Source organism: Chinchilla lanigera, unplaced genomic scaffold (genome assembly GCF_000276665.1).
Source record: "Chinchilla lanigera isolate Chin_1 unplaced genomic scaffold, ChiLan1.0 scaffold00064, whole genome shotgun sequence".
NCBI classification, from domain to species: domain Eukaryota; kingdom Metazoa; phylum Chordata; class Mammalia; order Rodentia; family Chinchillidae; genus Chinchilla; species Chinchilla lanigera.
Window position 1 is genome coordinate 3,582,390 of NW_004955465.1, and position 26,803 is coordinate 3,609,192.

Genomic DNA, 26,803 nt, shown 5'->3' on the forward strand with positions numbered 1-26,803 from the left:
AAAAAAAAAAAAAAAAAGATATGGTGGAATCCTAACCCTGTATCTGTGAATGTGACTTTAAATGGTAAACAGGACCTCTGCGGATATAAGCAAGTTAAGCTGAGGTCATACTGGGGGGGGGTGGGTGTCAATCCTGTAAGACTGGTGTCCCCATTAGCACAGAGTCACAGAGAGGGGCACATACCCCGGATGCTGTGTATGGACACCCAGGGTGACAGTACTGTGCTGGCAGAAGTGGATGTCAAGGGGCCGTGTCCACAAGCCAGGCAGTGCCCAGAATTGCTGGCAGCACCAGAAGCTACAACAGATTCTCCCCCAGAACCGCGGGGATCACGGCCACACCAGCATCCTGATCTTGGGTTTGCAGCCTCCTGCACTGCTGACAGAACAACTTCTGCTGTTGTTAAACCGTCTAGGCTGAGTGCTTTGTTACAGCCGCTCTGAAGAACACATTGGGTAGTGCTTTTTGAAGAAATTATTTTGCAGTGAAATCTTTTATCAACTATGAACTACAAAAAACAAAAGTGTACATTCACTGAAAAAGTGAGCATTTTTCTGTTCCTTGAGAGAAATGCTGACCACCTCCAGAAAACATGTGCTGATATTTGTAACTCATCACCAGGACCATAGTCATGACCTAGTGAAAACCAGAACCCATTGGAAAAGTTAGTCACTATCTCAGGACTGTGCAGACACAGCCGTGGGTGAGTGTAGCTTCAGGTGAATTTCGCATCATTCTAGGAGGTGTACTCCCTCTCCGTTAGGTCAGTGACACTTCTGCTAAGTTAATTTCACTCATCTTTCACTTCAGGTTTTGTTATGCAAGTTACAAAAGGTAGGTGGTACATGGCTGTGAGAGTCCAAGCTGCTTCATAGGAGAAAGACACACACAGCCACACGATGCCAGCTTTCAACAAGTATCTTCAAATGCTGCAAAGGAAAAGTCAGTTCTCTTGATCCTAAAAATGACTTAGATTTCCTTGAATCAAGGTCAAGCTTTGAGTTGTGCATTCTGTGAGAGCTGAAACATCTGACATGGCAGCGAGTGCTACTGTAATTTCAGTTGGGTTCCACACTGAAGATAAAAGTACTGTTTTGCGGTGGTAGCACAGACAGAGATTCCACACAAACCCAGTGTCATGAAAAGTGTTCTTGGGGCTGGGGATTTAGCTCAGCGGCACAGCGTCTGCCTGGCATGTGCAAGGTCGTGAGTTCGATTCCTGGTACCAGAAAAAAACCAAAACAAACAAACAAAAAAAAAGGAAAAGTGTTCTTGCTAAATTAAGACACCAAGAAAGCAGAAGTATACGTGGGTTAGTGAGGGTGTGCAACTGTTTCGGAGTTGTATCCCCACACTCTCCCAACCAAAATACAGACTGTACTTATCAGGGTTTACAGATCCCATAGACACATGCGGAAGTAGAGCAACTGAACTGTCAATTCTTTGTGATGAAACTACAAAAAATACCCGCAGAACTTCAGTATGTCTGTATGTGATCTCTTTTGTCATTTGTCACTGTCCTTTGAAGAACTACCTTGTAAACCAGCTTAGGGGATTTACAGTGACATCTCACTTCCTTGTAGACAAGTCCTTTAAATTTTGGTTTCATTTTGTCCCAGATACTTTGGAAATCCTAATGTAGAATTTTTTAATAAACGAAAGACCCAACATTCAAGTCTTTGATGCTTGGAGCACATTGCAGTTATTGAAAACAAAGCTTGAATAAAGGGAGACAGTGGCATTTATCCATCTAAACAAATTAAGTGTTAAGAGCTCAAATGATTATTTTTAATGTATACTTAGCTTTGGAGAAGCTCCTCCTGCAGGAGGATTCTTTGGAAAGTTTGTCTTAGTCACTTTCCCATTGATGGGACAAAATACTCCACACCCACAATTTACAGGAAGAGAGGGCTGGGGATAAAAAAAAGTAGCTGTGTGTGGTGGCACACGACTGTAATCCCAGCACTGGGGAGGCTGAGACAGGAAGATCATTGTGAGTTCGAGAGCAGCCTGGGCTACAAAGTGAGCTCAAGGCCAGCCTGAACTGCATAGTGAGACCCTGTCTCAAAAAGACCAAAATAATAATAATAATACAGGAAGAGAGGTTTAACTTGGCTCACAGTTTTAGACGATGGCTGGCTGGCTCCAAGGCAGGAACAGCGCGGTGGAAGGGCATGGTGGAGGGAAGTTGCTCAACCCCGGGCAGCCAGGAAGCAGAGAGAGAAGGGAGGAGACAGAGACAAGAATGCACCCTCCCAGGTCACGCCCCCAGCGACCGCCTCCGACAAGGTCTCACCACCTAACAGCATATCAGCCGTGAAGTCACGCGCCTGCGAAGTTTCCCTGACAATAATCCTTTTTTCGTTGTTTGCTGTGTTTGCAGGTATCGTGCTCCTGAAGTTTTATTAAGGTCTTCGGTATACAGTTCCCCCATTGACGTGTGGGCCGTGGGAAGTATAATGGCGGAACTGTACACCTTAAGACCGCTTTTCCCGGGGACAAGTGAAGTTGATGAAATCTTTAAAATCTGCCAAGTTTTAGGGACTCCCAGGAAGGTAAGTAGGCTTGTTCCTAAATCGTGATGACCTTCGATTATTTCTAACTTGCTGCTTTACTTTTAATTTTATATCTTCTGATTATTTAGAAGTTTTGTCTAAAAAAGTTTTACCGACGTATTTGATTTTTCATTTTCAAATAGTTTTATATTTTAATGATTTCCTTATGTTTTTTATTTTTTATTGGGGTGAGATAAAAATAGCGAGAAGCCAGAATCCTACCAGACTGAAAGAGGGCAGTATTTGCCTTTCCTTAAGAATTTAAGGATGGAACTGGGTGTGGTGGCACATGACTGTAGTCCAAGCGCTTAGGAGGCTGAGGCAGGAGGATCTCTGTGAGTTTGAGGCCAGCCTGGGCTACAAAGTGAGTTCAAGGCCAGTGTAAACTGCATAGCGAGACCCTGTCTCAAAAAGACAAAAAAAAAACCTTCAAGGAAATTTTTATCTCTTTAGCATATGACTTTGGGTCAGTGATCACTGGTAACTACATAGACAGCCTTGCTCACTTGCTTGCTGCTTGTTCTGTGAATCCCCTTTGTCACGTGTTTATAAGCCCCTGGGGGCTTTCCTCATAACCCTTTCCTGGTTGGGTTTATATTCCTCTGCCATAGATATTTGGTTTCTTAAACTCTGAGTACAGTACTTTTTAGTTCATACTACATTTCTGGTAGAGCTTACCTTCCAAGAGGCACTTAAAAATTGTTCACTAAGCGTAATTACATCCTGATGAAGTCAGTGTGTGCCTGTCATCAGAGATGTCCTGTAGATGTTAAAGCTTTAACGTAACTGTCGTTCCCAGGTATGTGTAATTTGTAACATCGATTTCATGTGCATTGTGTAACAAGGACTTGGGTGGGACGCAGCCTTTCTGTAAAGATCAGTCGTCATCGTCCAAGTTTAATTATAAAAGTCCTCCCTTGTTTTTCCTAACTCTCCATTCAGGGTTCTTTTTCTGTGTGGTTTATTATAGGACTGAATCATATAGAGTGTCTGGTATTTTATTTTCCCATTGACTCCTACAAATTAACATTAAAATTTTCACACCAGGGCTGGGGATTTAGCTCAGTGGCAAAAGCACCTGCCTGGCAAGTGCAAGGTCATGAGTTCGGTTCCCGGTACCGGAGAAAAACCAAAAATAAAAAAATAAAAAAATAAAATTTTCACACCAGAGTGATTTTTATAGTGTTTTCAAATTGATTACTAAAAACACTTATCTTTGCTCGCCCCTGCCTGCCCTTGTTATGCCCTTAACAGAGCGACTGGCCCGAAGGCTACCAGCTTGCGTCCTCCATGAACTTCCGATTTCCCCAGTGTGTTCCCATCAACTTAAAAACTCTTATTCCCAACGCCAGTAGTGAAGCCATTCACCTGATGATGGAAATGTTGAATTGGGATCCAAAGAAACGACCAACAGCAAGCCAGGTGCGACAGGCCTCCCTGCTACACCGTGGGGTTTTACCATAGCAGGCCGTTCTCACTTACAAAGAGAAATCTTTTCTCAGCCAAGGTTTTACTGAGAAAATGAAGACGTGCAGTAAGTGTAATGAATCCATTTCTAGGCATGGAAGATCCTTAGAAATGCAGTTATATAACTGCTGGCCTCTTCCTGTGTTTTTTGCTTCCGGTGAGGAAATTTACCGGGCTGAGCTAGAATGGAATCAAACTCTTAACAATTCAGGACGTGACAAACCAGTTAGGAAGACACTTGTCCTGGGCAGCGAAAAGTAATCTCACCCATCATTTGCCTTAGTGGACTTTCTGCGCTCTCGGTTGGCTGAGGTGGAATTGCCCTTCACTGTCCAGGACAGCAGATCCTCCCTCCCTAGGACGGAGCGATAGAGGTTGTTGCCTCTGGCTCCACGAGAGGGCAGCACTGTGACGCCCGCCCTGTGTTTCTTGTGACTATGGTACGCCATGCCTTAATTGGGAAAAGGCTTAAATTTTAACTTCGTTTTGGGGGGTACTGGGAATCAAACTCAGGATCTTATGCTTGCTAGGCAGGCGCTTATGCCGCTGAGCTATGTCCCCGGCCCAAAGGGCTTAAATTTTAAAATAGGATCAATTTTATTGCATTCTTATCATTTAAATATAAAATATATATGAAAATTACCAAACAGGTCACTTTAAAAAAAAAAATTTTATCTAAAAATGTCTTCTGAGGCCATCTGAAAAAACAAACGGGAAAGAATAGTCAAGCTGTGTTTGAACAAGGATAAATAATTAGAGCAGTGCGGGGTGGACGGGTATGAAAAAGGTCTGCGGAGTCACAGAAAGGAACAGGGCGAAAGCACCGGCCTTGGAATTGACAAAGGCCTCACCGTGAGCTGCAGAGGGCTGGGTAAGGTGAACCGGCATCGCAGGAGGGGCAGAAGTTCTCAGTGGATGGGTAGACTCCACAGATAAGTCACCAAAGGATGAAATAATATGCGTTATTTAGTTCTGCAGGAAGCTGAGGCACATATATATTTCCTTTTCTACTGATGTGTGTATACACATATGTACCACTAAATCATTAAAGACTAAAAGAAAGCCTATGTGAATATTTGACCTCAGGGTGAGGAGACCATGAATATAAAAATAATAGAAGAAAGCCAGGCGTGGGGGCGCACGCCTGTAATCCCACCCCTCAGGAGGCTGAGGAAGGAGGATCATCGCTAGTTTGAAGCCAGCCTGGGCTATACAGTGAGCTCAAGGCCAGCCTGAACTGCATAGCGAGACCCTGTGTCCAAAAATTAAATAAATAAAAATAATAGAAGAAAACTCAGAAGATTTGATTTCTTAAGAATCAGGGCCGGGGATATAACTCAGCAGCACAATGCCTGCCTGGCAAGCACAAGGTCCTGAGTTCAATTCCCGGTACAAAAAAAAAGAAAGTTGAATGGTCAGTGGTGCAGCTCAGTGGTAGAGCACGTGATTACCATGTATGAGAGGCCCTGGGTTCAGTAAAAAGAAAAAAAAAGAAAAGTCAAGCAGGGTGTAGTGGTGCATGCCCGTAATCCTTGCATCCAGGAGGCTGAGGCAGGAGGATTGCAGCAATTTGAGGCCAGCCTGACCTACACAGCAAGACCCTGTTTCAAAAAACAAATGAACAAAACCATTGTTACATTGTTAGTGGTAGACAATATACCCCAAATGAAGGGTGCACAGAACTTGAACTGGGCCCGTTTAGACTGGCTAAATGTTAATGTAATGTAACGTATCCATGCTTTTACAGGCACTGAAACACCCTTATTTCCAAGTTGGCCAGGTGTTAGGGCCTTCCTCGAATCATCTGGAATCCAAACAGTCTTTAAAGAAGCAGCTGCAGCCTGTAGAATCAAAGCCATCTTCAGCTGAACTGGAACCTAAGACTCTGCCAGATGTCATTGACCAGACTGTCACACCATCCCAGCCAAAACACAGCCACCAACCTCTGCAGTCCATCCAGCTGCTGCAGAACGTGGGGACCCCGCCACCCCCGAAGCAACAGACTCAACAGAAACCAGCGCAGATGTTTCCAAGCATCCTCAAAAACGTGCCCGCTGTAAGTAGCCAACAACGATACGCTAAAGGAAAGAGCTGGGCTGGTGCAGTTAGGGTTCCGTCTCCAGGCATTGCTAGTAATGTTGAGGGAGATGTAAAAGACTGTTCTGTATTAAAGGCCTGCTTCTTCCGGGAGGAGCTCGACACGAGACAACATAACGTTCTAATAGGGTGGCCAGGTGTGGTGGTGCACGCCTGTAATCCCAGCACTCGGGAGGCTGAGGCAGGAGGATCCTTGGAGTTCGAGACCAGCCTGGGCTACAACGGGAGCTCAAGGCCAGCCTGAACCTCATAGTGAGACCCTGTCTCAAAAGACCAAAAACAAAAGCAAAAAGACATTCTAATAGAGTATAAAAGAGAATAACTTGTGGCATAAAAATTTAAAAGTAGGCATGCTGCAGATTTCCTTTAATAGTTACTTCCACACAAAAGAATTCAAAGAAATAAAAAGAACCAGAGCTGGGCTTGGTAGTGGAAGCCTATTAACCCAGCACTGTGGAAGGCTAAGGCTGGAGAATCCAGGTTCAAGCCTTGCCTGGGCAACTTAGTGACTGACTGAGACCCTGTGTCAAAATTAAAAGTTTTGGGGCCAGGGATATAGCTCAACGACATAGCACCTGCCTTGCAAACAGGAGATAGTGAGTTCAATTCCCAGTACCAAAAAAAAAAAAGGAAGAAGTCAAAATTTAAAATTTTTAAAAGGGGCTGAGGAAGTAGCTCCGTAAGAGGGCCTTGGGTTCTGGCTTCATACAAAAAAAAATAAAGAGTACTCGAGAATACTGATCCTAAATCTTAAGGTCCTAACAGTAATTTCACACTGTTTTTAAGTATTAATGAAGATGAACAGAATGGGTTTTTTAGGTATCAGGCTCAGACTAAAACGATCTCTTCCCACTGGTGTTCGGGGGTGAGAGCCCATCAAGTACCATTGTCTGTCTTACTTGTTGCTGGAACAAAATACCCAACAACCACAAGTTCAAGGAAGAAAGGTTTATTTTAGCTCAGTCTGTAGAAGTTTCAGTCCATAATCGGCTGGCTCTGAGGCAGAGCGGCATGGCAGAGGGCCATCGCGGAGGAGCACACAGGAAGTGGGGAGCCTTCCTTCTTTCCTTTTTTATTCTACGAGCCTCTTGGTTGGTGCCGCCACACGCAGCCCGGGTCTTCCCTCTTCAGTAAATCCACTGTGCACAGCCAGAACTAGAAGGCAGGCTTTGTGAGGAGTCCTTCTGTCTGTCAGCACAGCCCCCGGTCCCAGCACGGTGCCCGCCACACAGCACATTCTCAGGAGTCTGCATGAAGGAGCAAGTACTGCACAGTATTTTCAGACGACCTCCAGGGTCTGGAGGAGTCTGCTTCATCTCCGTGTCAGTCCCGAGGAGTAGAAAGTTCTATATCCTGAGCGAGAAATCTGGTCTTCTGTAGCTTTTCATAAAAGCCAGTCGCTCTTGCGAAAGGCAGCTCTTTAACTACAGTATCTGAAAGTAGCCCTTGTAGGATGTGCCCCTGGGGGAAACGTCCCCACATCCCTCAGGGGCTGCTCAAGTGACCCCTAGTCAACAACAGGCCTCCTGCTTCCCACTCAGCGCGGGGCTGCTGGCGGGCAGGGGTCAAGCGGCATGAGCCACTACCAGCATTCCAGGACCTCGGGCCACAGTGCTTGCACCCACCGTCCCCCGGAAGTCACATCCACTGTCGGTGCACACTGAGGAAAGGAGCGGGAGTTACTCTGTATTACGTCATCACGTCACCAAGTGCGACGCACTGTGCTCCACCCCCTACCTGCATTAACCCCGCCTCACATTTTCATGCAGCTGATAAGTTCCTGGACCGGGACTGAGCAGTGTGTCAGCTGAAATTTCCATGTTTTCTGTAATCCTTCTATTCAATCATATATTCTGCACTTCTTTTTTTTTTGGTTTTTCTCCGGTACCGGGAACCGAACTCACGACCTTGCGCTTGCCAGGCAGGCGCTTTTAGCCGCTGAGCTAAATCCCCAGCCCCTATTCTGCACTTCTGTTTAAGTATTTGATCTCTAGAAGTCAAACGGTTCCAAGACCTCGCTTTTACTCCCCAGACTTCTAACTATATGCTTCAACTCTTTTCAGTTTAACTATTCCTTCCAACTTCTTGCCATCTATGGATTTGTTTAGTTTTGTTTTTCTTCCTGTATCTCCATGATGAAGAGAAAAGCAGTGAGCCTTGAGCCGGCCCCTGGGGCTGCCCTTTAAATTCACGGTGACCCACTAAGCAGCAGTCTGTCAAATTATTGAGCATGCGCTGATCCATCTCTGCTGTCCTTCGCTGCTTTTCGCTGAAAAGCACATCATGGAAACTTCTGTCCTGACTTGACTGAGGCCCGTGCACCCTGCATCTAATGGCGGCGTTGCTTGCTCTCAGTGAAAAGCAGGGGCCTGTGTGACCCACTAGTTCTCCTTAGGCCTCACCAACAGTGGCTCTGAGAGTCTGCGCCTGCGTTTTAGACCAGACCTTTTGGAATGGAGTTTGCTAAACTTCCTACTTGATGACCATCATTCCTGTTTGCTCCCTCCATCTTCCCAGACACCAGGGGTGCTTGGATATTGCTGGCCCCGCTGAGCCCTCTTCTGCTTTGGTTTCTTAAAGTATGGTTCAGCTGAAGGGGAGCCAGGGCCCAGCGAGGTGTGAGCTTTCACTAACCCCGGCATCCGCAGCTCGTTCTCCTGGGCAGAGGCAATGCCAGTGCAGATGTTGGCGAGCCCCCATCCCTGGACCGCCAGCTTCCTGCGGCAGCACGTCGATCCCATCGGCATCTTCTTGCCGCCAACATCGCTCCGTTCCCTAGTTTGGGATGGACTGGTGGATTTTGCAGTTCATGTGCTCCCAGAACACTCTCTGTAAATTTGTGTAAAACCAGCCCAGGCCAAGCTTTCTTTCCTTTTTTCTGTGACTAGAGCCAGCGTTCTGAGATGATCACTCAGACTTTTAAAGTCGCCCCCGCTCTCTGCCTGTCTGTGTCTGTCAGGATTACTCAGTGACGTACTGCAGAACCTGACCCTGGGGCTTAAACGCAGGGGTGTTTCTTTCACTTACCAAGAAGTGGGTTGGTGGGCAGCCAGAGCTCAGGCAGCTTCCCGAGGAGGAGAAAGCGGCTGCTTCTGTTTTCTGTCTCTTCCCCTCAGCAGGCGGCTTTCTGTCTGTGGCCACAAGGTGGCGGTCGCTCTTCCGGTGTCCATCTGCGTTTGGAGAAGGAAGCAGGAAACGACACCGGATGTACCAGCCTTAGCGCCTCCTCTTTAAGGCCATCCCTGTTTAAGAAGGACTTTAGAGCTGTGGAAAGCTGAGTCACTTGCCCAAGGAGACTCAGCCAAGGCCCCAGGTTGTGGTTTGTGTCCAAATGTCCCCCCAAAGCCTCATGCAGTTTTCGGTGGGGCTTCTTCAGAGGGGTTGAATCTAGTGTGTGTGATTGATTCACAGTGCAATGCTAGGATTAAGGGTCCTGGGATTAAGGGTGGGTGATGGCTGGATCATTCACTGATTGGGTTGGCACCACCCTAATCCCAGTAGACTAGATACAAAATAAGGGCCAGAAAGAGGCTTGCCTTGCTCTCCTTTGTTGCTTTTGCTGTCTTCTGCCACCATGAACTGTTGCCCCTCTGCCATGTGCCACCCTGCCTTGGAGCCAGCCGATCATGGACTGAAACCTTCACAAATTGTGAGCTACATAAATCTTTCCTCCTTTAACTTTGGGTGTTGGGTATTTTGTCTCAGCAACAAGAGAAAAGTAAGTAAGACATCCCCTTTCCTTGATCATTAACATTAAAGAAGAGTCAACTCAGATCCTGAGTACTCACATTCCCGCCACTCCAAATTCACAGTGATCCTGCCTCCCTCTGAACACCCATCAGATTTGGGGCCCATGCTATTTTGTTAGTGCTTTTAAAGTGCATATATATTACCTCCTTAAGTACAGTCATGATGACTGTCTTGGTTACTTTTCTCTCGTTGCTGAGACAAAATACCCAACGCCCAAAATGAAGGAAGGAAAGGTTTATTTTGCTTACAGTTTGTGGAGGTCTCAGTCCACACTTGGTTGGCTCCGAGGCAGAAGGTAGCAAAGCAGAAAGAGCAGAAAGAGCAAAGGGGGGAATGGCGGCAAGCAGCTTCTTTCCCTCCCTCACACTGTAAACAGGCTACCCCACCAAAGGGGCATGTAGCTCTCACATAATCCCCATGCACTCCTCTTCCACAGGCTCAGGATGTATACAAAGTAAGCACCCTGGCTTCCTGCTGAGTCACTTAGCCAAACCTCTAGACTCCCCAAGTTGACACAATGTATCACCCATAACAATGACATAACTACATTACCATCCCCAATGCACTGCATATATCATGGTGGTCCCATAAGATTATCATGGAGCTGGAAAGTTCCTGTCACCTAGAATGTCCTGGTCTTCTAAGCTGTCATTGCAAGTTTACAAATTACAAATTTAAAAATAGTTTATAAGTATTTAAAGATTATAAAGTAAAAAGTTACTATAAACCAAGAAAAGTACTTTTTGACTGTACATGGTAATAACCCCAGCACTTGAGAGGCTGAGACAGGAGGATCATGAGTTAAGGATTACACTGCAAGCTCAAGGTCCACCTGCACTGCAAGATGTTGTCTCAAAAGAAGAAAAAGAAAAGTGTTTATAAAACCCACCATTACCATACAGCCATGCCCTGGGCCTTCACATTTACTGATCCAGTGACTGACTCACCCAGAGCAATCCTGGTCCTGCAGGCTCCATTCAAGCTAAGGAGCATTGTCTGTATCCTGTTATGCTGGATTTCATGTACCTTTTCTTTTGAGTATTTGTGTGTGCACATGTGTGTGCATGTGTGTGTGCGCGCACACTGGGTTGAACCCAGGGCCTCACATACCCTAAGCATGTGTTCTGCTACTAAGCTTCCGCCCCACCCCCTCCTCACTGCTTCTGAGCTCAGGTGTGTTCTGACACACAAATGCCAACCCCTGTGTCGTGGCCACTGCATTTGGCACGGTGACCTACGGGGCAGGCTGCTTGCTGAGGAGCAGCGGGCTGTAGCCTTCAGCCTGGGCGTGTGGTAGGCTGTGCCATGCAGGGTTGAGTGAGGGCCCTCTGTGATGTTTGTACAGCGCCAGTCACCCCAGGATGCCTTTGTAAGAGCGTGTCCTGTGATGAAGTGGTGCGTGACAACACAGGACTGTCTGCGGAAGGCTCTGCAAAGCACGGGGACTCAATGTCTGATGTGATCTTTTATGTGTAAAAGGATCCAGAAGACTGTTAAAGATTACAATGCTGGCTTTCCACACAGAAGTCCGTGGGCACCCTGGGTCACAAAACCGCGAGGAGGCGCTGGGGCCAGGCTGTCTTCAAGTCTGGAGATGGCTGGGAGGAGTTTGAGGACAGTGATTTCGGAGCCTCCCATTCCAAGAAGCCAAGCATCAGTGTCTTCAAAGAAAAGAGGAAAAAAGACCCTCCGTTTCGGTAAGGTTTTAAATTCATATTTTTACTATGCATCAACCTTATTTTATTACACGTGAATAAATACAGACCTTAAAGCACAAAGAGGTAGTTTATTTTTCTTCTGTAAAACTCAGATCTTTGTGAATGCCTCTAAAACAGTAGGACTGTTCTTACAGTAATTGATGAGTGCTATGTGTTTGTGAGCACTTACCTGTGTGTGTGTGTGTGTGTGTGTGTGTGCGCACACACGTTTGAGTGCAGGGAAGGGCTCTTGTTTGTGTGGTGCTCTTGCTAATCACGATCACTGTTCTCCTTGGAAATCCATGTGTCTGTCTGCAGGAAGCAGGGCACCATATACAGAGTCAGCGAGGCCTCCGACAGTGTTAAGGTTTAGTTCTTAGCTTGCCTGTAAACTTTTGCTGGTTGCTTCCCAATCCTTCTGGAAGTTCAATACCTTTGACAGTTTCATTTCTTTTTATAAGTTAGGTCATCCTTGATGATGTGACCCTTTGGGGACTGACTGTACCTTCAGTTTTTTCCTCTTTGAGACAGAAGAATAAGGAGAAGAGTTGTGTCCTGCATCGGGGAAGCTTATCTATAGCCATTCCTTGTGGCCCAGGGCACAGCCCATCACTCTAAGGTGCACACACCCCTGAGGACACATAAAGAATTTCTAAAGCATCAAGTGCTTGGCTAATTCTTAACCAGTCCATGTCCAGGTCCTCATGTTCCACAGGTCTCATCCCTAAAATACCTGAACTTGAGAAAAAGTCCACTTCCCCCTGTAGTAGTCAGCTTTCCACCACTCTGACAAAGTAACTGAGGCAGTCAGCTTATAGAGAAGATTTATTTGACTCACGGTTTCAGTCCATGGTCCCTTGGCACAGGCCCAACGCAGCGTGGTGGGAAGACGAGGCAGAGGAGGCCAGTTCGCTCATGGCAGTCAGCAAGCAGAAAGGGAGAAATAGAGGCCAGGGTTCTAACGTCTCCTTCAGAGTCATCTGTTCCTGCACAGCAGTGGCTGCGGGGCACAGTTCCAGAAAAGACAAGAACACGTAGGGCACATCCGTCCTCTGCTGCTTGGTTCTGCCAGCCCAGTGTCCTGAGGCAGAAGGGTTGCAAGTCTGAACCCGGCCTGGGCAGTTTAGTGACTTCAGAGATCCTGTCTAAATAACGAAATAAACAGATAAAGAACGGGGAAGTAGCTCCGTGTGAAGGCCCTGGGTTCAGTCCCCAGTACTGCCAAAAGAAAGCTCCATCCACATCCTGTCTGGGACCAGAAAAAACTCTCCATGCTGCTAAGGTCTGGGCGGGGGAGTCATCACCAATCCCATCCGCACAAGGACTCACAGAAACTGTTTTGGGAAGTCGCGTTGAGAGTCAAAAGGACGGATGGAGGGCGGGAAGGGTCAGTCCTAACACTATCTCCTGTCGGCTTCCCAGGCTTCCAGAGTCAGGACTGCTAGGCTCCAGCCACCTGCCCCGGGAAAACAAGAGTGTACCTGCTGTTGTGTCCCTCAAATCTGACTCGGAGTTGTCAGCTATGTCTGCACCCAAGCAGTACTACTTGAAACAATCAAGATACCTTCCAGGTGAGCAGAGAAAACGAAATGTTTCCTGCCAAACAGAAGACAGACAGGTCCGGCCAGGCACTCTGCAGTCTCTCGGAAGGGCACAGAGTAGTACAGAATGTATAATCACAGGGCTCTTCGGTGGCTACGTCTGCTGCCAAGGACTTTCTGCACCCCTTACCTCTTAAGACATGCAAACCTGGGTATAGTGGCACAGGCCTCCTAATTCCAGCACTCTGGGAGGCTGAAGCAGGAGGGTTTCAAGTTTGAGGCAACCCTGGACAACTTAGTGACTTAGCAAGATCCTGTCTGAAAGTAAAAAATAAAAAGGGCTGGAGGTGTAGCTCAGTGTGAAGGGCCTGGGTTGAATCCCTACCACTAGGAAAAAAAAAAAAAATGGAAGGGAGGGAGGGAGGACAGGAGAAAGGAACGGATGTATCGAGTGGTGGAACCAGTAGGACTTGCTAATGAATGAGCTTCGGTAGTGGCACGGAAGGGAAGGAATCGTGTCAGCAGGTGGGTTTTGACTTGGCAGTGGGGCAGAGAAGGTCTCGAGAGGACAGCATGGTGGAGGTGGACAATCAGAGACCGGCCGGCCTCTCCACTAGCCAGCTGGGGGAGCGGACCCGGAGCGAGGAGGAACGGTCTGGAGAGACAGTGGGAAGTCCGGGATGTACCCTCTCCAAGCGTTCTGTCCAGAGAAAATCCTAAAATTCAGTGCAGTACGAAAGAAAATCAGTTTTTAAACAGATGCTTCGAGTCTGACGAAAGGAAGAGATGCCGCTTGGCTTTGTGTTTCTGTAGACTCCGTCGTTTGCGGAGGAAGATCCACCTCTCCCACGTCTGTCTCCAGAGTGGCCAGTCCTCAGTTCCCGGAGCTGGTTGGCAAGGAGATGGGGGAGAGGCTGATACAGGACATGTTTCCCTCTGTACTTGTTAGGCAGCTGCACACATTTCAGCTCTAGGGATCCAGCTGCTACCCAGTCCTGTTGTTAGACAGTGATAAGAAGACACGGATAAGAAGGTTTAGAAGTGAATAAAACAGACAACAGAAGGCCTAGTGCCCGAGCAGGTTCAGCCACGGGTGCTGAGTCGAAATCGCTGTAGGGAGAATGAAGCCTGGGGTGGACTGCTGTGCTGAGGGCAGGAGGAGGCCGCCGAGGTGCGCCGTGAGGCTGAGGAGCTTGCGATGCAGTCCTCAGGGATGCGGCAAAACCTACCCGCCTGGGTATTCGGAGATCTGAGCAGGCTGAATGATGTTTGTTTTGTTGTAAGGACACTGTTCTGGCTCCGAGGCACCAGAGTGGGAATGAGGACGGGCCTGAAAAGCTGGGTCATAAAATCAGAGAAATGGTGTAGGGGGAGCGGCAGAGGGAAGGCTTGGCCTGTGTCGTGTCAGTAGTGTCTCCTGGTTTCTCAAGGACGAGCAACACTTCATGGGAGGAAACGCCGGGACCTGCGGGCAGGAGGGGCAGGCACTTGTGTCTCACTGATTCCTTCCTCCGGGTCACTCATGCGCGCAGTGGTGATGCGGGAAGAACCTGGTGCGTGCCAGGTCCCCGCGGCTCTGGGCGCTGCCAGGGCTGTGCAGAGCCTCCGCTCCGTGGAGAGCAGAGCAAACCAGAGGGAGTGAGGAGCTGCCTGCAGGAGCCAGCGTGTGTGCAGCGTGGGGAGCAGGGGTTTCCCAGAGACGTTCTTGAGTTCCAAAGGCTTCGCCCTCCAAGGCTCCTGAGCTGAGGGGGTGGGTCTCGAAGGCCGGCCCTGAGGCGGGGAAGGAACTTGGGTTTTATTCTGCGTTTACTGCAAGGCCTTGGAGTAATTCAGGAGGTGAGCAGTGTCTGATGTGTGCGTTGGAGAGACCCTCTGTCTGCCATGTGAAGAACAAATCACCCTCTCCCCAAAAAAGAACAGATCACCCAAGGACCAGGGCAGCTGAAGGAGGCTGGTTAGGAGTCTGCTGCCCTCATCCGGGGACAGACAGCAATGGGTAGAGGCCAGTGGACGCCTGTGCACTTTGGAGGTGGACTTGCTGGTGAGATACTGGGATGTAGAGAAGAGTGAGTTTGGGGCTCACATGCTGGGCGGAGTGAAATGGGGAAGGCAGGGGGATCAGGCTGGGTGGAGGGAGGCCTGCTGTGCTGTTGGGGGCCTTACATTGGAGATGCTTGGGAAACAGACCAGCAGGCAGAGGAGAAGTCAGAGATGGCGGGACAAGAGAGACCAGGACACTGAGGGGGTTCCTGGGCCCAAGAGGAGAGACATGGAAATTGCCAGCATGTGGACAGCAGCATTTAAATCCACAGGACTGGACTGGATCACCGGGGAGAGGCTGGGAGAAGGAGCCGTGTGCCTTCCTGGGAGAGGGAGGGGAGAAGGCAGCTGGTCAGACGCGGAAGCCCGGATGGGGTGTCCCGAGGCCAGAAGGGAAGGCTGTTAAGCGCTGAGCTGCTGGGTAGGAAGGGACAGAAATACTAAACTGGACAGTGGCGACATCGCTGGTGACGTTGCGTAGTTTCTGTCTGGAGTGGGTGAAGGGGGATCCGGGTGGGAGGGCTTACAGAGTGATTAGAGGCAGGGAAGTAGGGAGTGAGAAGTGTGAAGTATTCTTTGGGGCGTTCTGCTGAGGAATGGAACCACCGTGGGGGAAGTTGGGGTGCCTTTGTCCTGGGGGCTGCGGAGGGGTCTGCCTGTCACGGAAATCATCCCTTACACGGGGAGAGGGTGCGGGGGAAGAGGGGCGATGGGGGCTGAGGTCCTTGGGAAGCTGACAGGCGTGGAGTCCACACACCAGGGTGAGGTGCACTTCTGAAAGAGCAAAACCGTTTGAGCGGAAAACTCTTGCTACCGGTACCTTTGCACCTGTCGGCATTGAAACCATCAGAGTTCTCCTCTCACCTCAGGCCACAGGGCTGTGACAGAGATTTCATAACACAGATTCATGGGGAACACCTTCCTCTGGATTAAAAAACAAAGATCAAGTCCATTTCACTGCCTGAAATGTACCAAGTCAGTCCTTGCCTCAGTAATAATAGAAGGGAGCCCTCTGGTGGTGGAAGTGATTACTGTAAATGATTGGCAAAGGATAAACAGATGCGGACCACCACTTTTTTGTGGTTCTGCTTTCTGATGTGGCATTCAGGAACACATTTGTGGGTGTCTGGGACCTGTCCCGTTGTTTTCTTTTTAACTAGAAAGACCTAAGGAATTCCACAGTCACCTGGGAGCAACGTATGGATGTCACTGAGACAGAGAGAGTACGCTCCACATGTACCAGCCCCCAAAGACAAATGTGATCATTATGTACTGCAGACGTGTACTTGCACAAATTTTAAAAATTGAAAGAGAAAGAAAGTAGACTCAAAGTGACAAAGAACTGCTTCAAACCAAAACATAAGGCTAGCTGTTACCCTGCTGACATTCTTTGCAGGAAGATGCGCGCCCCCTGCCCTCCATTCGGGACTAGCTGAGATTTGAAGGCAGAACTGGGCTCGGGTCAGTCCCTTGGACAAATATTAACTGAGCACTTAGTGTGAAGCAGCAGGTTTGCAGACGTCAGAACCCCGAGTAAGGAGCAATCCTGGGTACTTGCTTAGGACACATTGCTACTTTCATAGTTGAATATCTTCAAATACAAGGAGTCATATCATTGCGCACTTCCTTCTTTTTACCTGGAAAGGTCACATACTGACCTTCAGGATGATGAGAACTCTAGAAATGTACCATACATTGCGGGGCAACATGGCATTGTACTGCAAGGACCAGGTATGTGTGACACTGGCCTTCAGGGAAAGAGACGCGAGTGTCATAGGTACTGGTGGCTCCTGGCAGACTGGGCCCTTGGAGCAGGATTTTAAGTTTCTGTTTTCTGAACCTGCAGTGGAACTGCGGTCATGTCTCAGCTCCCCTGTAAGTCTGGGGTGCTGCATTATCCCGGAGTGGCTGCAGCAGAGCACAGGGGAAGCACCCAGGGTCCCTCACGCCTGCCCTCTTGCCTCAGTCCCTGTGCCTGGAGCCTGGACGCCAAGTATGAGCCCGCGGCACCCGTGCCACCCATGCCAGCCCGCACAGCGGTGCACAGCTCGCTTGAGCTCCTGCGCGGAGGAGGCTTCTCCCTGCCCTCCTCTCTCCACCCCTCCTAGCCAGTGAGTGGCCTGCACAGTTTCTGTAATCACCTCGCCCAGTCCATTTTCCATTTCTTAAGATGACACAGAGTCCTTGGACCCGACCGCTCCTCCCGCTGCAGGCTGGCGTGGTCCCGCACCTGTGCCTGCTGCATGCGGGCCACGTCCCTGAGTTCCCAGTCTCCAGTCCCGGGGCCTGGCCCTCGCCCTCCCCTCTCCTGGGAACACTTTCCCACCCCTGGGGTGCCATTCTCAGCCCAGCTTCAGATGGCTTTTTTCTTTTTCTTTTTTTTATCTTTTTGAGACAGGGTCTCGCTGTCCAGTTCAGGCTGGCCTTGGGCTCACCTTGTAGCCCAGGCTGGTCTCAAACTCACAACAACCTTCCTGCCTCAGCCTCCCAAGTGCTGAAATTACAGGTATGCGCCACTACACCTGGCGAGATGGCTTTTTTCTTAAGGATTCTGTTGCTTCTGATATTTACCCTCCACTAAACAGTTTGCACACTGCCAATTAATTAATTGTAACTACAAATGTCTTCCTTCTCATTAGATGGAAAGAGCCAAAAGAGTAGAAACTGACTTATTTATTTCTCACCACTTTTATTCCAGTACCACATACACTGCCTGGCACACAGGAGTGGTCAGTAATTATTCGTTTGTTTTTAATTTTATTTATTTATTTATTTTGTCTTTTTGAGACGGTCTCGCTATGTAGTTCAGGCTGGCCTTGAGCTCACTTTGTGGCCCAGGCTGGTCTTGAACTCACAATGATCCTCCTGCCACAGCCTCCCAAGTACTGGGATTACAGGTGTGTGCCACCATGCCCAGTCAGTAATTATTTGTTAAATGACTTTTTTAAATCTCCTGTAATGTCAAAGATTATCATCAGGCAATGCTGTGTATCATTATAATAGCAAATGATGATATTAACATGTATTTAATTTCTGCGCCTGCATTTGGTATATTGAAGATTCCAATGAAAGCTTATATGCTAATAAATAATTTCTGTGATAAAACTATTCCAAATAAAATTGGAATCTTTATCATAAGTCCTTAAATTAAATCAGTTATCTTCAATAGTACATGTATTTTCTTTAGGGAAAAAAGAAACTAGGGATTTTGCCCAGGCCGTAATTTTTCCTCTACCTTGTACTTTCTTATTGAGTGAAAATGTTTTAATACAGGGAATTGCCAAGGAATTGTTCCTGTTTGTTAGATAATCACCTGCTATGGCTCTATTTCTGTTTTATTAGAAGCCAAAATCCATACAGAGTTATATCCTATAAGGAAGGGAAATGTTTTAAAAAGGGAAAAAAGACAAATTAGCCAGGGGTGTTTGTGCCCACCCAGCTACTTGGGAGAGCGAGGTGGGAGGACTGTGAGTTCAAGACCAGCCTAGGCAACTTAGTGAGACACCCCTGCTCTCAAAATAAAAAAAGTAGAGTACAAATGAAAAGAATTGGAAAGGAGAGAGGAAGAAGGGAAGGAACAGTAGTCCGTGGAGTGGCTCTTATAGAACCGGTGACGGGCGCGTTTGAGGCTCCGCATTCCTCCTCTGAAACGGCACTGTTAGCCACTTGGGCCAAGAGTGGGAAAGAGTCCACTCACAGCCAAGGAGCAGAGAAACGTTAGGGATTGTTTAGGTCAGGCTACTTTGCTAAGAGGGACGGTGGGCAGGTTTCCGGGAGGAATCTCACATAGGGGTGAGGGGCTAGGTCTTTGTAAGGGGTTGAGGGCATGGGAAAGGCTTCCAAGGATGCAGACATCGCATTTCCAGGGTGTCTCGCCCCCTGGCTAACCCTTCAGGCTCAGCCAGCTGTGATGGAGGTTGCCGGTCACAGGCGGAGGGTGACGGGGTGCAGGAGGCTCCTCCTCACCCAGACAGATTGATTTCTGCTGCACACGGTCTTGATCTCGGTGCTGGCAGCTTGCTGTAAGGGGAATTTTGCTCCTGAGGGTTTAAACCCTTTTGTTGCCCATGGATAATCCCTATGCCTGTCTCATGAATGTGAAACTTGTAAGGGATCCAGTTTGCAATAAGCAAAAGCTTATCCTTCCCAGAACAGTTCTGACTTCCTAAATTAATTCAGTCCTCCTCCGAGAGGGTGCCCACATGAGCTGATGAGGAGGTACGCGGGACGCCAAGGCCTGACCAGACCCAGTCAAGAAGTCTTCAGATCTCTTTCAAAAGTTTAAAACAGCCCCTTGGACCGCTAGCACCCCAGGGCTGTGGGCGGGTGCAGTCCTGCTTGGGACCAGGACACACAGCAGGAGGTGAGCTTTCGTCCAGCACAGCCCACAAAGCATCCTTTGTATTGCCTTCCCATCACTCTGGTCCTTCCCCCTCGCGCCCTCAGCACCCAAGCTTCCGGTCGCATCCGGCATGGCACTGAGTTCTCATAGGAGCGCGAACCCTACTGTGAACGTGCGTGAGAGGAATCTTGTGAGAAAGAATCTAATCCCCAAGCCACCTCCGCCCAGGTCCATGGAAACACTGGCCTCCACAGAACCTGGCCCTGGGACCAAAAATGCTGGAGACCACCATTGTATGCAAATAAGCGCCCCACATGGCTCTTCACATGTCTGCTTCGGAGCTTTTTGGGTTTTCCTGGGTTCCAGATCACACATCGGCCTTCTCTGTGAGGCCAGCTGTTCACCAAGGTCTGGCTCCAAGTGTACATTTCAGGGAATGACAAGGAACTGCCAGTGGTTTTGAAAAACAAGTCTGTGCCTTCCCAGTTTTTGCAAGACAAATAAGAAGAGGGTCAAATGTTTGCAGTTACTTAAATTATAGAAAGTGTGACCTGTTTATAAAGTGTGTGGCAGAGGGGTTAGGATCTTGTTATGGTTCTTCAAAAAGCAAGTATTTGCTACTTTTCAACCTAAATTTAGCTCTGGTCTCCTGTCCACAGTCTGTCTGGCTTTGTTCAGACAGATCCTATTTTTCCTTCAAGCCTGTGAGCACTGAAATCACTGCTTTGTTCTTCCAAGGTGTAAATCCCAAGCACGTGTCCCTCAGAACCAGCGGGAAGGACATCAACTCATACGCCTGGAACAATCAGCTATTTCCTAAGTCCCTGGGACCTGTGGGAGCAGAAGTTGCTTTCAAAAGAAATAATGCAGGTAACACAAGAGTACATCTAAGATATCAGTGCTGCTTGCTGTCTAGGGATGTTTACTTTCACCTATGCTAGATAGCCCCTCCAGTGGGCGTGTGTGTGCCCTAGCAGGGGGACCGGAAGGCTTTGCAGATAACACGTGATCACAGGCAGTTGTAAGGAAATCCTTTGCCAGATCTTTTCCTTCCGTGCAAGTTCTGTCCTCAGTAGATCAGCCTTATTGAATAACAAGGTGTTCCTCAGTTCCTCTACTTCACAAAAGAAAAGAAGGCTTCTCACAGGTTAAGGTGATGTGTTTCCCCCCAAAGCGGAAGAACATCTTCCTGCCAAGCAACGGGGCCATTTGTTACGCTGAAGTCAGTGGTGAGAAAATAAGTGACCCTTGGAAGACTGTGCAGAAAATCCTTTCTTTTTTGTTTTCTGTTTTTGGGGTTTTTTTGAGACAGGGTTTCACTGTGCAGTTAAGAATTGCTTGAATTCACTTTGTAGCCCAGGCTACCCTCAAATTCATAGCAATTCCCCTGTCTCAGCCTTCTGAGTGCTGGGATTACAGGTGTGGGTCATCATGCCTGGCCTTGGTTTTTGTTTTGTTCTGTTCTGTTTTGGTTGAGACAAGGTCTTACTTCATAGTTCAGGCTGAGCTTGAACTCAGTATGGCCTCAAACTCATAGCAATCCTTCCATCTCAGCCTCCTGAGCGCTGGGATCTCGGGTGTGCGACACCACCCCTAGAGAATCTTTTCTAAGGCAGGAGGCTTTCAGTTCTTAGCTTTCAGGAAGTTGAAGATGTGAGCTGCAGTTGTGAGCTGACGGTAATTACAGACCACTGTTATGCGTGGTTTGTGTACTTTTTTTGGTCTGCAGCTCTGAGGAGTAAACCAGAAAAGAAGACCAGACCAGCAAAGCTGTGAAGAAACACTTTTAGTTCCCAGAAACTTCTCGCTTAACAGAGTTTCTCAATGGTTCTATGTACAGGAGAGACAGACAGACAGAGATAGACACAGACAGGGACAGATGCTGAGCCCTGTCAGCATGAAGGTGGTTCCCACAACCTTCATTTGTTAAACTTAAGCTGTTTGAAAAGAGTCTCATTTTCCTCGTTAAGAAATGTGTTTCTGAGCCAGGCGTGGGGGCGTTAACCTGTAATCCTAGCACACTGGAAAGCAGAGGCAGGAGGATCTCAAGTCTGAGTCTGGCCTGGGCAAACTAGTGACTTAGTGGAAACTTGTCTCAACTTGAAAATAAAAAGGGCTAAGAATGTTGCTCAGTATGAAGGCTGTTCAGTTGTCAGAGAGACAGGGACAGAAACGTGTTTCTAAGAAAACTGGCTTTTCGTGTTTAGTAATGGAAATCTATAACATTCATCTTTTCCAATTAATTTTATATAATGAATCATTCTAATTATAACTTAATGCAGAAAAAAGTAATATGGTTACAGAAACTTAAAACTTTCTAAAATTCATCCGTATTTTTGAGTGATCAGTTTAAAGACATACAAGCATAAAAGTATATTTGGATAAAATTTGGAAGTGCACACCTATGATCCCAGCACTGAGGAGGCTGAGGCAGGAGGATCACTGTGAATTTGAGGCCAGCCTGGGCTACATAAGTAAGTTCAAGGCCAGCCTGTATTACATAGCAAGACCCTGTCTCAAAAAAAAATATTTTTTGGAAGCTAAGCTATAAATGAAAATATAATTTTAGGGGTGGGGTGGTAGCTCATGGTAGAGCACTTGCCTGGATATACAAAGCCCTGAGCTCTATTCCTAGCACTATAAAAAATACATAATTTTAAGGCCAGGTATGGCGGCACACACCTGTAATCCTAGCACTGAGGAAGCTGAGGCAGGAGTTTGAGGCCAGCCTGAGCTACATAGTGAGTTCAAGGCCAGCCTGAACACAGTAAGGCCCTTTCTAGAAAGAAGAGAGAGAGAGAGAGAGAGAGAGAGAGAGAGAGAGAGAGAGAGAGAGAAGGAGGGAGGAAAATGCAAAGAAGGAAGGAAGGAAGAGAAAGAAAGAAAAGAAAGAAAGAAAAGAGAGTGAGAAAGAAAGAAAAGAAAGAAAGAAAAGAGAGTAGGAAAGAAAGAAAAGAGAGAGAAGGAAAGAAAGGAAAAGTAATTTTAGGAGAGGAGGATTAATGTGAAATTTCCAAATGTGAGTGGATATATTTTTACATCAGTATTGGTGGGCATAAAGTCACATGCTATTTAGATTCCATAGGTTATATTTAAAGGAAAGATATAATGGTTTTATTTTTCAAATATTTATAATTTCAGTATTCCAGAAATAACATCATTTGCAACTGTTAACTTATGATGAACAGATACCAACTTAAAAGTGTATGAAGAAATACACTGTCACTTTAAAATGTGGGTGGTGCCTGGGCGTGGTGTTGTACACCTATAACCCCAGGGAGGCTGAGGCAGGAGGACTGCAGGTTCAAGTGCAGCCTAGGCAATTTAGTAACTTAGTGAGACCTTGTCTCAAAATAAAAAATAAAAAGGGGCCAGAGACGTAACTAAGTGGGAAGACCCTGGGTTCAGTCCCCATTTACCACAAAAAACAAAAACCAAGAAAGAGGTGGTATTAGATTTTTAAAGTTTGACTGTTAGGTTTGGCACCAGGTAGAGCAGGAGACAGAGGGAGATAAAAGCAAGCCTTTATTGCTGGTGCAGGAGGGTTGCAGAAGATTGCAAGGACCCTCAGAGGAGGGAGCTGGGGAATGGGTCTTTATTAGGTTAGACTAGGGTTGGAGTTAATAGGAGCAGGCGGAGTGTTGTATTTTGAGAGGAGTGGAGGTTTGTTGGCGCATGCGCGTGGGATCTGAAGGACAAAGAAGTGTGTCCTGGCCGGCGCCATTTTGGGATTTTCGGTGCTTTTCACTGGCTGTAGCAAGGATGCAGCCTGACGCGGGGTCCTGACGTGAGAGGTAAAACTGCTCTTGCACGTTTTACCACGTCTCACACTCTTTTTGTTTTGTTTTGTTTTGTTTTCCGGTACCGGGAATTGAACTCATGACCTCGCGCTTGCCAAGCAGGCGCTGTACCGCTGCGCTAAATCCCCAGCCTGAAGTTTTTCTTTTTCTTTTTCTTTTTTTTGTACCGGGTCTCACACTGTTAAAGACTTCATTCACCCACTTAATAGAGCTAAGGCGCGGCTCTGTCGTTTCCTCGTTTTTCCTCTGTTATTTAAAAACAGTATTCACAGAACCAAGCAGTTACACAAGTTCAGGTGACAGCACTGCAGCTTTGGGCGACGCACAGTCAGTGCCAAGGGAAGCCGCGACGCACGGGGCACCTCCTCAGGGTCCTTTCGTGAATCATCTGATTCGTTTTTCTCTCTGCTTTCTCTGTAACATTCTCCTCACTATTCATTCTCTCTTTCCGCCTGCCTTCTCTTTAGAAGAAAGCATAATAAAACCAATCGAAAAACTGTCATGCAATGAAAGTTTTCCTGAACTATTAGAGGACCCGCAAGGTAATTTCTGCAGATAACGAATGAGCACAGCTTGTTCTCTGACTCCCGCGTAGTTTTCCCGCGACCTTTGTCCCTGACCCCCCTCCCTCCCCGGCGCCGCAGGGCCGAGTGACCTCTTTCAGCCCTCACCTCAGGACTGGGACAGAGGGACGCGCTCTACATCTGCTCGAGACTCTTTGCACAGCACTGCTTCCCTTGTCTTCTTAAATTCGTGCTGGCACCCTACAGAAATCAGGCGAATAGTGCTGTGGGAAAGACTGAAGAGAGCATTTTCTAACTCCATGAGCAGTATTCCTGGGATATATATGTTGTTTAAATTCTGAAACTCATTTCTTAAGCAACAACACTCATTTAAAAGACAGTGTCTGCCAGGTTCATGGAGCTAGTTGGTTTCCTAGGGGACTAATATTCCTGGTTTTTCCACAACACCGGCCGCTAGCTCCGGCCCAGAAATCTAAAGCTCATGGGTACTTGGGCTAATACGCCAAGATAGGCCGGGCGTGGTGGCTCACACCTGTAATTCCAGCACTTGGGAGGCTGAGGCAGGAGGATCGTTGTGAGTTTGAGACTAGCCTGGGCTACAAAGTGAGCTCAAGGCCAGCTTGAACTGCAGAGCGAGGTCCTGTCTCAAAAAGCCAAAAACAAAACAAGTACGCCAAGATGGTTTAAGAAGACTTGATTCGCTGTTGTTCTTTTTCCCACCACTCCTCTGACAGCAGTAGGTCTCACACCCGCTCAGCACATGGTTTGTTTTTTGTTTTTTGTTTTTTTCCTCTGGTACCAGGAACCGAACTCACGACCTTGTGCTTGCCAGGCAGTTGCTTTTGCCGCTGAGCTAAATCCCCAGCCCCTGCATGGCTTGTAGTGTTGGGCACGTCCCTGCTTTGGGATTTGGAACAAGTCATTTACCAGTTTCCCCATCTATAAAATGGACAAAATAATATTTACCTAGATATTATCAGACAGTTCCTCCCAGGATTTTTGTCACTGCTGTGAGATACAGTCATGGCTTTGAGCTTCCTTCTCAAAAGTCTTTTTGAAATAAGAGATAGGTTGCTGATTCTGGACGAGCATGAGCTATAAAAAAAAAGGTTCATTTAGCAGTTGAACCTTAGCTATAAAAAAAAAGGTTCATTAGCTACTTGTATAGGGTTCAGCAGGTTAAGAACCTCAGGGCAAGACCCTTTGGCGCCTGGTAAGTTCTTAACGCTGCTCTCCGGTGTTTGTTGCTTCACAAGCAAACACGTGTTCAGAGCCTGCTGTGTGACCGCAGAGCTCAGTCTCCAGACATGTGGACAGAGGACACCTCAGCTGTAGCTGCCTGGGGGCCAGTTCTTCGGGCCACCAGAGCCCCGCCACCCCGTGTAGCCATCTGTCTTTACCTACACAGCCGCGCCGCGCTGGCTTTGTCCCTCAGCGCCCTGTCTTTTGGCCTCGGCTGGCCTCACACACGGCATTGCTCCCGGCGGCCTGCAACCTGGGCAGCACCAGGCTCTTGGCTTTTTCTCTGCGCCTTTGCCGGGCCTTCTTTTCTCATGCCGTAAGCCTTGAAGCTCCGTCCTGCCAGGCTGCTGGGCCTCCACCCACGTCTCTCCATCGCTCCCCTCCTGTCCCTGCCCTCCGTGTGGATGTTCCTTGGAGGTCTTTTCCAGATCCCCCACGTGTGCAGTCCCCTAGGCCCAGACCTCGGGCCCCTGACCTTGGAAACTGACATCTCCGAACCAGCCTCCTCATCTTCCCTGTCTTGCTCTAAATCCTACCTCGCCTCCTCTGTTCTTCTCACCTACGCTGCAAAGCGGGGGCTTCACACGCCCTGCCTTGTGCAGCACCCCAGCCGGTCCGCTGCTCTCCATCTCTCTGTGACTGCCGCAGGCCTGAGCCCCGTCTTCTGTCGTCTCAGAGCAGCAGAGGGCTCCTGCCGCGGCCTTAGGCTTTCCCCTTCTGGCCGCCAGGCAGCCGCTCGCCAGTGGTGGTGGTGATGGTGCTGAGCGCTGACACAGTTGCATGCCCGTGGCTTTGCTTGCTTGGCGCTGGGTCCCTACAACAACCCTGGGAGAGGAAGCCCACTTGTAACAGGTTTAGAGAATGAACAGACTCATAGAATGCTGGAAGGATCAGGGGTTCCTGGCAGGAAACACCCTAGTGTGAAGAACTGGCATAATTAAAGGCCTGCACCACACAAACCCTGCCTTGAGTTCAGTCCTTGGTAATCGGGGCAACAGGCAGACCACTCAGCCTCGAAGGCCCGCAGTGTGTAATAATAATCGGCACTTGAGAGGGTTGTTCTAGGGACCGGTTGGGGCATCTGGACAAGCACAGCATAGCCTAGAACATAATAGATGCTCAAAAAATAGTACTTAGAATAAAATTAGTACTCAGAGTTATTCTGTGGCACTTACAAATATTCACCTTCTGACTCTGAAACTTTATGATACATCACTAGGAAATCTCGGAAGTTACACTACTTACAGTCAGTCAGGATATGTCCCTTCCTTTCTCAAAAAAGAAGTGGGGTCAGCCGGCCAGAGGATCCACTTAGCGCCTCTTGGGGCAGCGGCTCCAGGTAAGAACCGCTTCAGATACGGCTTTAAAGATTTCTGAACTGAGAGGTGGTGTTTTTTTTCCTCTTAAATTTAGATGGTCGCTTTTGCTGAGTAAAGACTTTCAAATTAGTCTCACTTTGTTAACACAGTTCTAATGGTTTTTGTCAAAATGTCCTTTTTTTATTCCAAAAATACTGCTTGCAAGTAATAATTAAGAGAGGAGCTGTCTTTAATGAAGTCTGTGACACAGAGTCTGCTCCAGAAATGTCAGCCACTACTCAACGTGAAAGATGTTTAAGTCCCAAGTGGCCAGAAGGCGCCTTCCTTGGGTAGAAAGCCAGGGAGAGCCAGCTTCTACTCTGAAGGGAGGGAGGGTGAGGCGGGACGGAAGACATTAAAGCCCTCTGAACAATGATTTAGTTCTTTGT

At 47.9% G+C, this 26,803-nt stretch overlaps 1 protein-coding gene across 3 annotated transcripts in view; it reads left to right on the forward strand.

Annotated features, from left to right (window-relative positions):
* Mak (male germ cell-associated kinase) overlaps positions 1–26,803 on the forward strand; it is a 58,394-nt gene that overhangs the window by 25,657 nt on the left and 5,934 nt on the right. Inside the window, exons 7-14 of one of the 3 annotated variants that reach the window (XM_005398831.2) lie at positions 2,385–2,556; positions 3,811–3,978; positions 5,771–6,079; positions 11,395–11,567; positions 12,990–13,138; positions 20,229–20,360; positions 23,758–23,832; positions 26,276–26,395. In XM_005398831.2, coding sequence (XP_005398888.1) covers positions 2,385–2,556; positions 3,811–3,978; positions 5,771–6,079; positions 11,395–11,567; positions 12,990–13,138; positions 20,229–20,360; positions 23,758–23,832; positions 26,276–26,395 — 1,298 coding nt within the window. The remainder of the gene's footprint in view (positions 1–2,384; positions 2,557–3,810; positions 3,979–5,770; positions 6,080–11,394; positions 11,568–12,989; positions 13,139–20,228; positions 20,361–23,757; positions 23,833–26,275; positions 26,396–26,803) is intronic. The other 2 variants (XM_005398832.2, XM_005398833.2) reach the window with 2 other exon arrangements.